This window comes from Pan troglodytes, chromosome 20 (assembly GCF_028858775.2).
Source record: "Pan troglodytes isolate AG18354 chromosome 20, NHGRI_mPanTro3-v2.0_pri, whole genome shotgun sequence".
NCBI lineage: Eukaryota > Metazoa > Chordata > Mammalia > Primates > Hominidae > Pan > Pan troglodytes.
This window is the reverse complement of record NC_072418.2, coordinates 35772936-35784752: the sequence shown is the minus strand read 5'-3', so window position 1 is coordinate 35784752 and position 11817 is coordinate 35772936. Positions and strand designations below refer to the sequence as shown.

Genomic DNA, 11817 nt, shown 5'->3' with positions numbered 1-11817 from the left:
TCATTCCGGAAAAATACTGAAAAACACCATTCATAAGCCTACCACTTTGTTAATATTAATATATATTAATAATATTTTTATTTCTTTACTTCCCTGTAGATCTTTCCATATGCCTAATATGTACATACAAGCAGGGGACACTCAACTTTGCTTTCTGGTACTAGCATATTAAAAGTACTCTTTAAATATATGTATTTTTGAAACAGAGTCACACTCTGTCATCCAGGCTGGAGCGCAGTGGTGTGATCTCGGCTCACTGTAACCTCTGTTGCCTGGCTTCAAGTGATTCTTCTGCCTCAGCCTCCCAAGTAGCTGGGATTATAGATGCATGCCACCACGCCCGGCTAATTTTTGTATTTTTAGTAAAGATGGGGTTTCACCATGTTGGCCAGGCTGGTCTCGAACTGCTGACCTCAAGTGATCTGCCCACCTCAGCCTCCCAAAGTGCTGGGAATTACAGGTGTGAGCCACTGCACCTGGCCAGAAGTACTCTTTAAATCCTTTTGACAACAGGAGCTCTTATTTGGCTTATTTACATTGGTCTTAATAAGCCTTAAAGTTTTAAAATTCTCGAGCCAGTGCGGTGGTTCACATCTGTACTCCCAGCACTTTGGGGGGACCAAAGCAGGCAGATCACTTGAGATCAGGAGTTTGAGACCAGCCTGGCCAACATGGTGAAACCCCATCTCTAGCAAATACAAAAATTATCCGGGCATGGTGGCATGCACCTGTAATCCCAGCTAGTCTGGAGGCTGAGGCATGGGAATGTTGAACCCGGGAGGTGGAGGCTGTAGTGAGCTGAGATCGCACCACTGCACTCCAGCCTGGGTTGACAGAGCAAGGCTCTGTCTCAAAAAAAAAAAAAAAAAAAAAAAAAAATTCTCAAACACCAAAGAACAAGTATGCCCAAGATCTCATGGTACTGCGATAAAAACATCCAGAATCTCTTCTATGGAATTAGATGAAAAATAAGTGAGAAAAACATCTTTCCAGATATTATTCATCTTGTCCTCATGGAGAGAAGACTGCAACATGACCTTTGGTCAGTTCCTAACAGCCAGAAAAAACAATATTTGAAATATGACTTTGATCTGTGTTGACCATAGCCAAAGATCTTTCATATGGAGACCTATCTTCTTGGATTGCATCCTGCATTAAAATCTGAGTATAATCATATTGTGGGCTGGGCTGGGCAGGGTGGCTCACACCTGTCATCCCAGCACTTTGGGAGGCTGAAGCAGGCAGGCAGATTGCTTGAGCCCAGGAGTTTGAGAACAGCCTGGGCAACATAGTGAGACCCTGTCTCTACTAGAAATATAAAAATTAGCCGGGCATGGTGGCACCACATGTGTAGTCCCAGCTACTCAGGAGGTTGAAGTAGGAGGATCACCTAAGCCCAGGAAGTAGAGGCTGTAGTGAGGCGTGATCGTGCCACCACACTTCAGTGTGGGCAGTGGGAGTGAGACTGTCTCAGAAAAAAAAATCACATTGCAGAAAAGCACTTGGAAATTTATAATCCTGAACATCTTCTTATGTAATGAAATCTGTGAAGGGTAAATACATTGATCAGGATGTTCACTCCCACTCAAATATCAAAAATTAAGAATATATATATTTTTAAAAGGCCAGGTGCAGTGGCTTACGCCTGTAATCCCAACACTCTGGGAGGCTGAGGCGGGTGGATCACCTGAGTTCAGGAGCTTGAGACCAGCCTGGCCAACATGGTGAAACTCCATCTCTACTAAAAACACAAAAAATTAGCTGGGCGTGGTGGCAGATGCCTGTAATCCCAGCTACTTGGGAAGTTGAGGCAGGAGAATTGCTTGAACTCAGGAGGCAGAGATTGCAGTGAGCTGAGATCATGCCATTGCACTCCAGCCTGGGAAACAAGAATGAAACTCCATCTCAAAGGAAAAAAAAAGAGGCCAGGTGTGGTGGCTCATCCTTGAACCCAGGAGGTGGAGGTTGCAGTGAGCCACGATTTCACCACTGCACTCCAGCCCGGGTGACAGTGTGAGACTCCGTCTCAAAAAAAAAAAAAAAAAAAAAAAAAAAAATCACAAGTTGAGACTGGGCACAGTGGCTCCTACCTGTAATCCCAGCACTTTGGTGGAGGATCACGTGAGGCCAGGAGTTTGAGACCAGCTTGGGCTACATAGCAAGGCCCTGTTTCTTTTTTTTTTTTAATTTTATTTTTATTTAACTTTTTTCCCTATTATTTATTTTTCGTTCTTTTAAATCACAAGTTGATGTCTGAATCATTGGAAGGTGCCTTTTCCCACTGTTATTATTTTTAATTATGGCATGCTATCCTTAATTTTTTAAATTAATAGACCTTCTAGTTTGAGACATCATTCAAAAAGTAGACAAAGCCAGGCATGGTAGGGCATGCGCCTATAGTCCCAGCTACTAAGGAGGCTGAGGCAGGAGGATCGCTTGAGCCTGGGAGCTCAACAATGCAGTGGCCTATGATCACACCATGCACTCCATCCTGGGCAACAGAGCCAGACCATGTCTCCGAAGATGAATAAATGAATAAAACAAAATACAAAATTTCTAAAAATAAAATCAAAGAGTAGACAGGAAGTCCTGAATTCCATCCACCTTAGATCTGATACCACATACAAAATCAAGCTAGGCTGTGCTCATGTTTCCCAGTGGTAAAGCAGCTCATGCAGTTCTAAGGCTACCAAGTTACTTATGGGATAGGATTCTCCCAGCCTCCAAGACAAATGACAGAGCTTCCTATCTACTGTTTCCCAGGCTCCGATGTTCAGGTGGCCTGGATTGCTGGGTAAAACAGACTGTTTTAATAATCAGTGGGCTTTCTTATACTCTGACTTAGAGCCTGAATTTAAATTCCTAATCTAATTTAAATACTACCAATAAGTAGCATTTACACACATTTGCTTTTAAGCCCATACACTAATTCTGATGTGCACTGAAAGCATGATATGCTTAGTTAATTCTGATTTTGAAAATTAATTTGAAGTTTAAAGTATTTTTTATTAGTTTTTGAAACTAATATTAGACAATAACCAGCAAATGATATGATTCTATTCCATTATACACAAAAACCAACCAACTACACCAAAAAAGACAAAACAAAACCAATAAACATAGCCCTTTCTTGTTTAACTGCATTTTGTTCAATGTTTTAAGCTCTAGAAGGGGAATCTTTGAGTTAATCAGGTAGGACCCTCATTTTGCAAATGAGAGATATGAGGCACAAGTAGGTCAATGACTTACTGAGGTACTTGGAGAGCGAGGCAGCATCCTCTGCCCATCGCAGCTGGCCAGGCCTTGCAGGAGGAGACACACCCAAAAGAAATGTAGAGGCCAGTTCTACCACATTCATTTCACGCCCTGGGGCTCGCACCCTTAAAAAGCATTCATTGCAGAACAGAGAAGTACATTTTGAACAGGAGTAGAGTAGTTAAACGTGTACCAATGTGCACATTAAAAAGCAAAATAAAATGCAGCATTGTCAGAGTCCTCATGGAAACTAGAACTCTCTTTAACCAAAACTACTTTTTAGTCATTCAGTATCACATATCTTTTATGTTGCTTACGGTAAACGTCAGGTAAATCATGATATTTATGCTTTAATTTTATTTACCAAAAATATTTTTTTCCTTATGGGATTTAAAAGCACATATTCTTAGCTTGTGCACAATAGCTCATGCCTGTAGTCCCAGAACTTTGGGAGACAGAGCTGGGAGGATCACTTGAACCCAGGAGTTCAAGATAGCCTGGGCAACATAGGGAAACCCCATATCTACACAAAATTTTAAAAATAAATTAGCTGGGTGTGGTGGCATGCACCTGTAGTGCCAGCTACTCGAGAGACTAAAGTGAAAGAATCACTGGAGCCCAGGAATTCAAGGCTGCACCGAGTCATGATCTTGCCACTGTACTCCAGCCTGGGTGACAGAGCGAGACTCCGTCTCAAAAAAAAAAAAAAAAAAGCAGCTAGGCGTGGTGGCTCATGCTGGTTATCCCAGCACTTTGGGAGGCCGAGGCTAGTGGATTGCTTGAGCTCAGATGTTCAAGACAAGCCTGGGCAACATGGTGAAACCCCATCTCTACAAAAAAAAAAAAAAAAATTAGCTGGGCGCCTGTAATCCCAGCTACTTGGGAGGCTGAGGCAGGAGGATCACTTAAGCCCAGGAAGTGGAGGCTGCAGTGATTCAAGGTTGTGCCACTGCACTCCAGCCTGGGTGATAGAGTCAGACCTTGTCTCAAAAAAAAAGAAAAGAAAAGAAAAGAAAGCATATGTTCTTAGAACACATAAAAATAATTTGCCAGGCATTTTTTTCTCCTACAAATATTATTTTTACTAATAACAAAAGCCCAGATCACATTCTTCTGAAATCAAAGTTTCCACGATAAAAGCCTTGACATTCCAAGTTTTTGTCTTTTCAGTGTCAGCTAACACAGTTTGAATTTTTGTTTTTTTTTCCTACACTTGTATCATAGTTTAAGGTCATACTAAATGTTCACAGAAAATTAATGACTTATGCATCAAACATCTCAATTTAATCAGGCTTCTATTAGAAAGCAATCTCTTGCATTATATATAAAAATAAGAGCAGAGATGCTAGTTAGAGAGCAGCCTATTGCACAAGGCAGAAAGTGATTTTGCTTGTCGTATAGCAAAAGTTCTATTAGGCAATGTCATAACTCCAAATAATACCAAATACCCCTAATACTTAAAATTTTCAAACTCAAAGAGCTGTTTACGTTAATAGGTCCAACAGGGTGAGTATATTTATTGTAATTCAGCTTTTTTTTTTGCAATATTTTATCAGTAATTTCAGTGAGCAGAAGACCTTCAGAATCAAGTACACATCTGATCCACATATAACTAAATACCCAAAGATCAGCCAAGTGGGTAGAAAGAGTGACAACAACAAAAACTTGTTTATCCTGCCGGGCATGATGGTGCAAGCTTGTAGTCCCAGCAATTCAGGAGGCTGAGGAAGGAGGATCGCTTGGGCCCAGGAGTTTGAAGTTGCAATGAGCTACAATTGCACCACTGCACTCCAGCCTGGGTGACAGATTGAGACCCTGTCTCAAAAAGAAAAACCTTGTTTTTCCCACTGCCCTCAGTGAAACACACATCTGATGGGTTGTTTCAACAATAGGTTCTGCTAAACCATTTTTTTTAAAAAAATTCATAACCCAAAACACCTTGATAAGAACAAAGGTTCCCAGTCTTAGAAACAGTAGAATACCTTTAGGACTTCATTTTTAGATACATTTTCTTTTCTTTCTTTTTTTTTTTTGAGACAGAGTCTTGCTCTGTTGCCCAGGCTGGAGTGCAGTGGCACAATCTTGCTCATTGCAACCTCCACCTCCTGCATTCAAGCGACTCTCTTGCCTTAACCTCCTGAGTAGCTGGGACTATAGGCATGTGCCATCATGCCTGGCTAATTTTTATATTTTTTAGTAGAGATCGGGTTTCGCTGTGTTGGCCAGGCTGGTCTCGAACTCCTGGCCTCAGGTGATCCACCTGCCTCAGCTTCCCAAAGTGCTGGGATTACAGGCTTGAGCCACTGTGCTGGCCTAGGTATATTTTCCAACACAGGGTAATGAAATGTCCCAGCCTTCTCTTGCCAGAGATGAGACTCTGGGGAAGGTAACGAGAGAGTCCATATATGGGAGGAGTGGCTTAAAAACGTTCTATGTCATTTTCAAAGGCACTCTGGGCAACCAGGTGCAAAAGAATTTGAAGTGGCCCCTATTCAGATTCACCCACACTGGGTGAAGCAAGAGGTTCTTGTTATTAGTAATTGTCAGCTAAGCATGGTGGTTCACGCCTATAAATCTCAGGGTTTTGGGAGGCTGAAGTGGGAGGACTGCTTGAGCCCAGGAGTTTGAGACCAGCCTGGGCAACATAGTGAAGGCTCCATTTGTACAAGAACTAAAAAATAAAAATATTTTAAAAATTTGCAGGGTGTGATGGTGCACGCCTGTAGTCCCAGACAGGAGGCTGAGACAGGAGGATCTCTCAAGCACAAGAGTTTGAGGCTTCAGTGAGCTATGATTGTGCCACTGTACTCTAGCCTCGGTAACATAGAGAGACCCAGTATCTAAAAAAAAAAAAAGAAAAAAGTAATTGCAAAACATTTAATCAGCTTAAGACCTTGTGGGTCTTTTAAAAGCATGATCACAGACACAAACACAGATCCCACATTTGCCCTATCTGAGCTGCTGGAATCTCTTGGTCCTCCTGAGGAATAGTGGGGGTTTGGGGGGAGAGTGAATCTTAAGTCTGGGTGTCCTGACAGCATCCCTTCTGCTATCCACCTATGCCCCTTGGTCCTCCAAGCTGCCCATGTGAAAAATGGCCAATTCCTTTCCCCTGGTCACCCCTGTTCTCACTTCTGGGGTAAAAAAGAATTAAAAAAAAAAATCCTGGTCAGTTTTCAGCCAAAGTCTCTGGAATTTATTGCAAATTACCTTTAGAAAGTTAAATGTGGCCCGGCGAGGTGGCTCACGCCTGTAATCCCAGCACTTTGGGAGGCTGAGGTGGGCAGATCACCTGAGTTCAGGAGTTCAAGACCAGCCTGGCCAACATAGTGAAACCCCATCTCTACCAAAAATACAAAAATTAGCCGGGCATGGTGGCAATCGCCTGTAATCCCAGCTACTCGGGAGGCTGAGGCAGGAGAACTGCTTGAACCCAGGAGGCAGAGGTTGCAGTGAGCCCAGATCACGCCACTGCACTCCAGTCTGGGCAACAAGAGTAAAATTCCATCTCAAAAAAAAAAAAGAAAAAAAAAAAAGAAAAGAAAGTTAAATGCATCTGTTTTTACAGCCTAACTTACCCAAGAATGGGACAGAGCTCTCTCTGGACCACAGGCAGGATTTGGTAGCACTGCTCAGGCAGATGTCATCCTGGGACCAAGGACCAAGCATTTTCTTACTTGTTGATCAAAAGAATTAAAGGCCACTTAACATTCTGTCATTTACACCTGTGTGGCTACTCAAGAATATAGATTTTATTTTGCAGTGAAATTGTAGAAAAAAATAAAGAATATTGATTTTAGACTGAGCATAGTAGCTTATGCCTGTAGTCCCAGTACTTTGGGAGGCCTAGGTGGGAGGACCACTTGAGGCCAGGAGTTTGAGACCAGCCTGGGCAACATAGCCCAACTCTGTCTCTACAAAAAATTAGTTGAGTGCCGTGATGCACACCTTTAGTCCCAGCTACTTGGGAGGGTAAGGTGGGAGGAGAGCTTGAGCCCAGGAGTTCAAGGCTGTGGTTTGCTGATTGCGCCCCTGCACTCCAGCCTGGGCGACACCACAAGATCCTATCTCTAAAGAAAAATAAAAATAAATAAATAAATTAACTGCCTTAAAAACATTAGCCAGGTGTGGTGGCACACACCTGTAGTTTCAGCTACTCAGGAGGCTGAGGTAGGAGGATAGTTTGAGCCCGAGATTTGGAGGCTGCAGTGAGCCACAATCACACCATTGCACTCCAGCCTGGGTGACAGAGGGGGACCCTGTCTCAAAAAAGAAAAAAGTCGGGGGGGGGGGAAGACTATCAACTTCAGAAGTAGATGCAATATATATTTAGTAATCTAAGTATCTACATAAAGATACTATATTTGACTCATTGGCAGGTATGAGTTCATGGCCCAGCGTTCTTTATTAAAATAGCAGCTTTCATAGTACACGCTGTGGTTACGTCATTTTTCTTTCAGAGGATTATTACCTTTTAAAAGCTTCTTAAAAAGCTTCTTAAATCCCAAGTTAAAGCTGTTACATTCTAACCCAGTCTCAGAGCTGATTGGCTCAAAACCTCTGTGGGCCAGTAATGCCACATTACCCCGGAGGGGCGGGCAGCGCGGGGGTCAGGGAGCTGCCAAAGCCAGCCCTCCTAGTGGCCAGCACGCACATTCCAGGGGATAAATAGGATTAAGTGCTCTAAAGAGGATTCCCAGCCCTCCTGCAAAGGAGGTTCAAACACTCTGGTCTAGTTCTGAACAAAAATAAGCCCCAGAGAAGGAGAAAGTGCCTGTTTAAACACCAGGTGGCCCTACCCCAAGCCTCTGCTCTTCCTCTTACCCCCATCTCCGGGTGGCTGGGGAGAGCCCTTTTCCGCAGGCAAGTGTGCGCACTGGATCCAAGTCCGTGAGAGTAGGTTCAACCCACCCTCTTTGGTTTCCTAAATAGGGTCAGCCTCTGAGCGGCAGTGGGAGGTCATGACCTCAAATCTCTTCTAGCTGCTCTTGGGGACGAATGGATAAACTCTGCTAGGAAGCGCTGTAGCGCGTCTTAGAGAAAGCCCTTTGTATGAACTGCTCTCAGGACACTCTCCTAAATTTAAGCCCTGAAAGATTAAGGTAATAAAAGCTGCTGACATTTGATTGCAATTTTTCTTGTCCGGGAAACAGACCAACCACATAGAACCAAACAGCGTCCCTCTCCAAACTTCACTCCACCCCACCCACCTTTTCAAACTGTCCCACGCGGAGAGGGGGCGACGCTGGCAGGGGTGGGCACCGAACTCGGACTCCCTGTAAAGACGCCCCGACAGCACATGTGTTAACTCATTAACTCGGAGGGATCTAGGGTCACTGTGACGGTTTTCTATTAATAGGGAATAAAGCTCCGGCAGACGTTAGCGGTAATGCCCTGACGGCCGGCGCAAAGTTAACTCCTCCCGGGCCAGCAAGAGGAAACCGTGTCCTGCCCAGGCAGATGTGCACTGGAAACGCGCGTGTACTCATGCACACACGGGGTTTTAGGACCACTCCCCTTGCATAGGCCAGACCCCACACCCATCCCGAGTCTTTTCTCCGGGGAGGGAGCGGCAGCAGCAGGCGGCCGTCGGGTGTCCGTCAGCTCAGCTTCGCCACGCACACGGCTAGGGCCACAGCCGCCAGCAGCACGGCGCCGAAAAGGATGGCGGCCAGGGCCTTCCTGGGGTCGCAACCCCCCCCGCGCTCCTGCAAGGACACGACCGAGGAGGGGCCGGCGCTGACCGTGGACAGGAGCTCGGCGCCCGCCGCCTGCCGGGCTTGCACGGTCCAGCGGGGCACGTTGACCTTCATCTCCATGTTGTCGATCATCTCGCCCACCTGAAGGACCTCGCGCTCCAGCTCCCGCAGGTCCGCGACGTCGAAGTCGCCCTCCGCCTCGAGCCGCAGGCTGCGGGTGCTCAGCGCGCGCGCCGCCACGCCGGAGGAGGCGCCAGCCACACCTGTGCGCACCAGCGGCCGCCGCGGCGCGTGCAGCGGGAACGCGGCGCCCAGCTCCAGCGCGCGTCGCATGTCGGCTTCCAGCAGGTCCAGGCAGCCCGAGAAGGCCACCCAGAGCCGCTCGAACTCGGCGCGCTCGTCGGCGGCCAGGCTCCGGTCGCGCAGCACAGCAGTCAGCCGGGCGCAGGCGGACACCGCCAGCTCCTGCGCCTTCTGGCGCGTCTTTTGCAGCTCCTGCCGCAGGTTCTGCGAGTCCGCCGAGCCACCGACGGTCAGCACCAGGTGGTGGTAGCACGCAGTCGTCTTGTTGAGCCCGTCCAGCAGCGCCTTGCACTCCTCCCTTGCCATCGCGGTGGGCTCCGGCTGGGCCCGGCCGCCTGCGCCCGTTAGCCTCCCCCTCAGCGCGGCAGGACGTGGCTAACCCCCATCCCGGCCTTGGGCCGCGCGGCACGAATGCTCTTCATGGTCCGTGACTCGCTCGGCGCTACCGCCAACGTCCACGGAGCCCGCCCGGGACCCTCGACGTGCGCCTCTGCGGACGGGGCGCGGAGAGGGAGCCCCGTTAGCGGTCCCCCGCTCCCTCGTCCATCCTCCCCAGGCGCACTCCGAGTCACACGTCGTGTCTCTGCGCCGCCCTGGCCTCCACGGTGGCTCCCTGCGAAGCTGAGGGTGCGGTCCCCATCCTCCGTGGGTGCCAACTCCGGGGCAAGCAGGCTGCAGAGCCGCGCGCTCCGCCTTAGGCGCTGCCAAGGGCGGCCGGGTAGGGTTTCCTAGGACCCGCCCACCCCGCTCGTCCCGGCCGGAGCTGCCACCCCCTGGATCAGTGGTAGGCGGGGCTCCACGCGGGGAGGTCACGTGTGGGTGGCCCATCCCTCCTTCCCCTTCGCCCCATCCGAGTTCTGGAATGTTAGCGCTCGGGAGATCCAACCCGTTCTATTTTACGGATGGGGAAACTGAGGCCCAGGTAAAAAGCGGACCAGGCTCCCGCGGAGTTTTTGCCTGTGATGGGACTAGAACCCAGCTATACTGACTCCCGGACCCTGTCGGCGACAGGACGTGGGGTGCCCCGCAGGACTGGGCACCTCCGTGCCCCAAAGCGAGCAGTGACTGGCAATCCGAGGGGCTGGGCGCTGCTGGGATCAGGTGTCCCTGCCGCGTTGCGCTCACGTTGGTCGGTGCTTCCAAGCGCTAACCCCACCTCTAGTGTCAGCCCGGCTCCTAGCCCCGCCCCTCACGTTATGGGCACGCGCAGTTGCGGGCGCGGGGCGGGGCCAGCTGGAGTAGGAAGCGCAGGGAGCCGCCTGAGCCCCGCCCCCTGCTGGGCTGGACTCCATGATTGCTCTGCTCACACGTCACTCTGGGAAACGACGGTTTCTCATTGGGTCAGCTGTGGCGCGGCTCCGCCCCACGGCGGAGTAAGGGGTGGGCTGTAGGGCCAGATCGCCGCGCGAGGGTGGTGGGCATCGAGGTCCCAGCAGCGGACGAGGGAGGTGCCGCGGTCGCCCAGGATGGGCTGGGAATGAAGCGATGTAGCCTTTTAAGTAAGTGTCCTCGCGCTGGCCTCCTCCTGCGCCTCCCCTCCCGCGGGATGGCTGCGCCTCGGGGCGCGGCGGCCGGGCGGGGCCCGGAGAGTGAGGGGGGAGGGGCTCCCTGCCCTCCGGAGTCCGCTCCCGGGTCCGCCAGGGGGCCCCGCGCCGCCCCAGCCCCCGCGTCCCCAGGTGGGTGCCCGGTGCGCAGCCGGCGCGCCCTGCCCACTCCGCCCCTCGGGTCTGGAGGAGAGGGAGCGGTCGGCGCGGAGAATGCACCCTCCGAGCCCCGCTGCGTCGACACCGGCGGGTGTGGCCGGGGTCCCGGGTCCGGCGGTTCGGATCTGGCGCGGCGCGGGGCGGTCGCCGCGCGGTTTCCCGGAGGCCTAGGGGCTGCTGGAGGGGAGGCGGCGGGTGGGGGTCCGAGGCGCGCGCAGCGGTTGTGGTTTCCGGGGGGTGATGAGGACGCGGAGCGGGGAATCCCTGGCTGCCGGCCTCTCGCGGGGCGGGGGTCTCTGCGTTTCCACAGGTAAAGATTGTTAAAGGAAAACTCTTAAGCACCGAGAGATGTTCCGGATTCTGAGTCTGTTCCGTCTTGTGGTTGAAAATGGACTGCCCAGGAGCACACGAGCCACGCGGTGCCCCCTTGGCTGCCCCACGAGGTGCAGGGGACGTGGGCACTCGCGACCTGTGCTGGGCGAGGGAGCAAGGGACGGGTCTTCGCTGAGGATTTAGAGCATGCAGGGAACGAGGGCTGCTGGCAGTGCTGGAGGGACTGTGAGGCTGCAGAGAGCTCGGATTTTACAAGTTGATGGGTTTCATGGATAGAGGCCCCTATTTTGATTAAAAAATGCACTCTTCCCACTGGCCGAAGAGTAGAGCAGTGGATATTTTTTTTTCTTTTCTTTCTTTTCGTTTTTTTCTTTTTGAGACAGGGTCTGGCTCTGTTGGCCAGTCTGGAGTGCAGTGATGCCATCATAGCTCATTGCAGCCTCAAACTCCTGGACTCAAGCAATCCTTTCACCCCAGTCTCTGTAGTAGCTGGGACTACAGGCGCATGCCACTATGCACGGCTA

General features: G+C 50.0%; 2 protein-coding genes across 14 annotated transcripts in view; one reads left to right on the top strand and one right to left on the bottom strand.

Moving 5' to 3' along the window:
* Positions 1-7635: 7635 nt before the first annotated feature.
* RGS9BP (regulator of G protein signaling 9 binding protein) lies at positions 7636-10411 on the bottom strand. Its single transcript, XM_512566.9, has one exon. It carries the CDS (start codon positions 9561-9563, stop codon positions 8856-8858), a length of 708 nt encoding a protein of 235 aa, XP_512566.2. The 5' UTR covers positions 9564-10411; the 3' UTR covers positions 7636-8855.
* A 195-nt stretch (positions 10412-10606) lies between these two features.
* ANKRD27 (ankyrin repeat domain 27) overlaps positions 10607-11817 on the top strand; it is a 77686-nt gene continuing 76475 nt past the window's right edge. For 5 of the 13 annotated variants that reach the window (XM_054673821.2, XM_054673819.2, XM_054673820.2 and 2 more), the window contains exon 1: positions 10612-10756. The gene's annotated coding sequence lies outside the window, so the exon portion shown is untranslated. Of the gene's footprint in view, positions 10757-10872; positions 10934-11817 lie in introns of those variants that run through there. The other 8 variants (XM_063801477.1, XM_009435217.5, XM_054673817.2 and 5 more) reach the window with 7 other exon arrangements.

What these genes read in the sequence shown, in the direction of transcription:
- RGS9BP (XM_512566.9), bottom strand. Translation starts at nt 9,563, where the DNA reads ATGGCAAGGGAGGAGTGCAAGGCGCTGCTGGACGGGCTCAACAAGACG.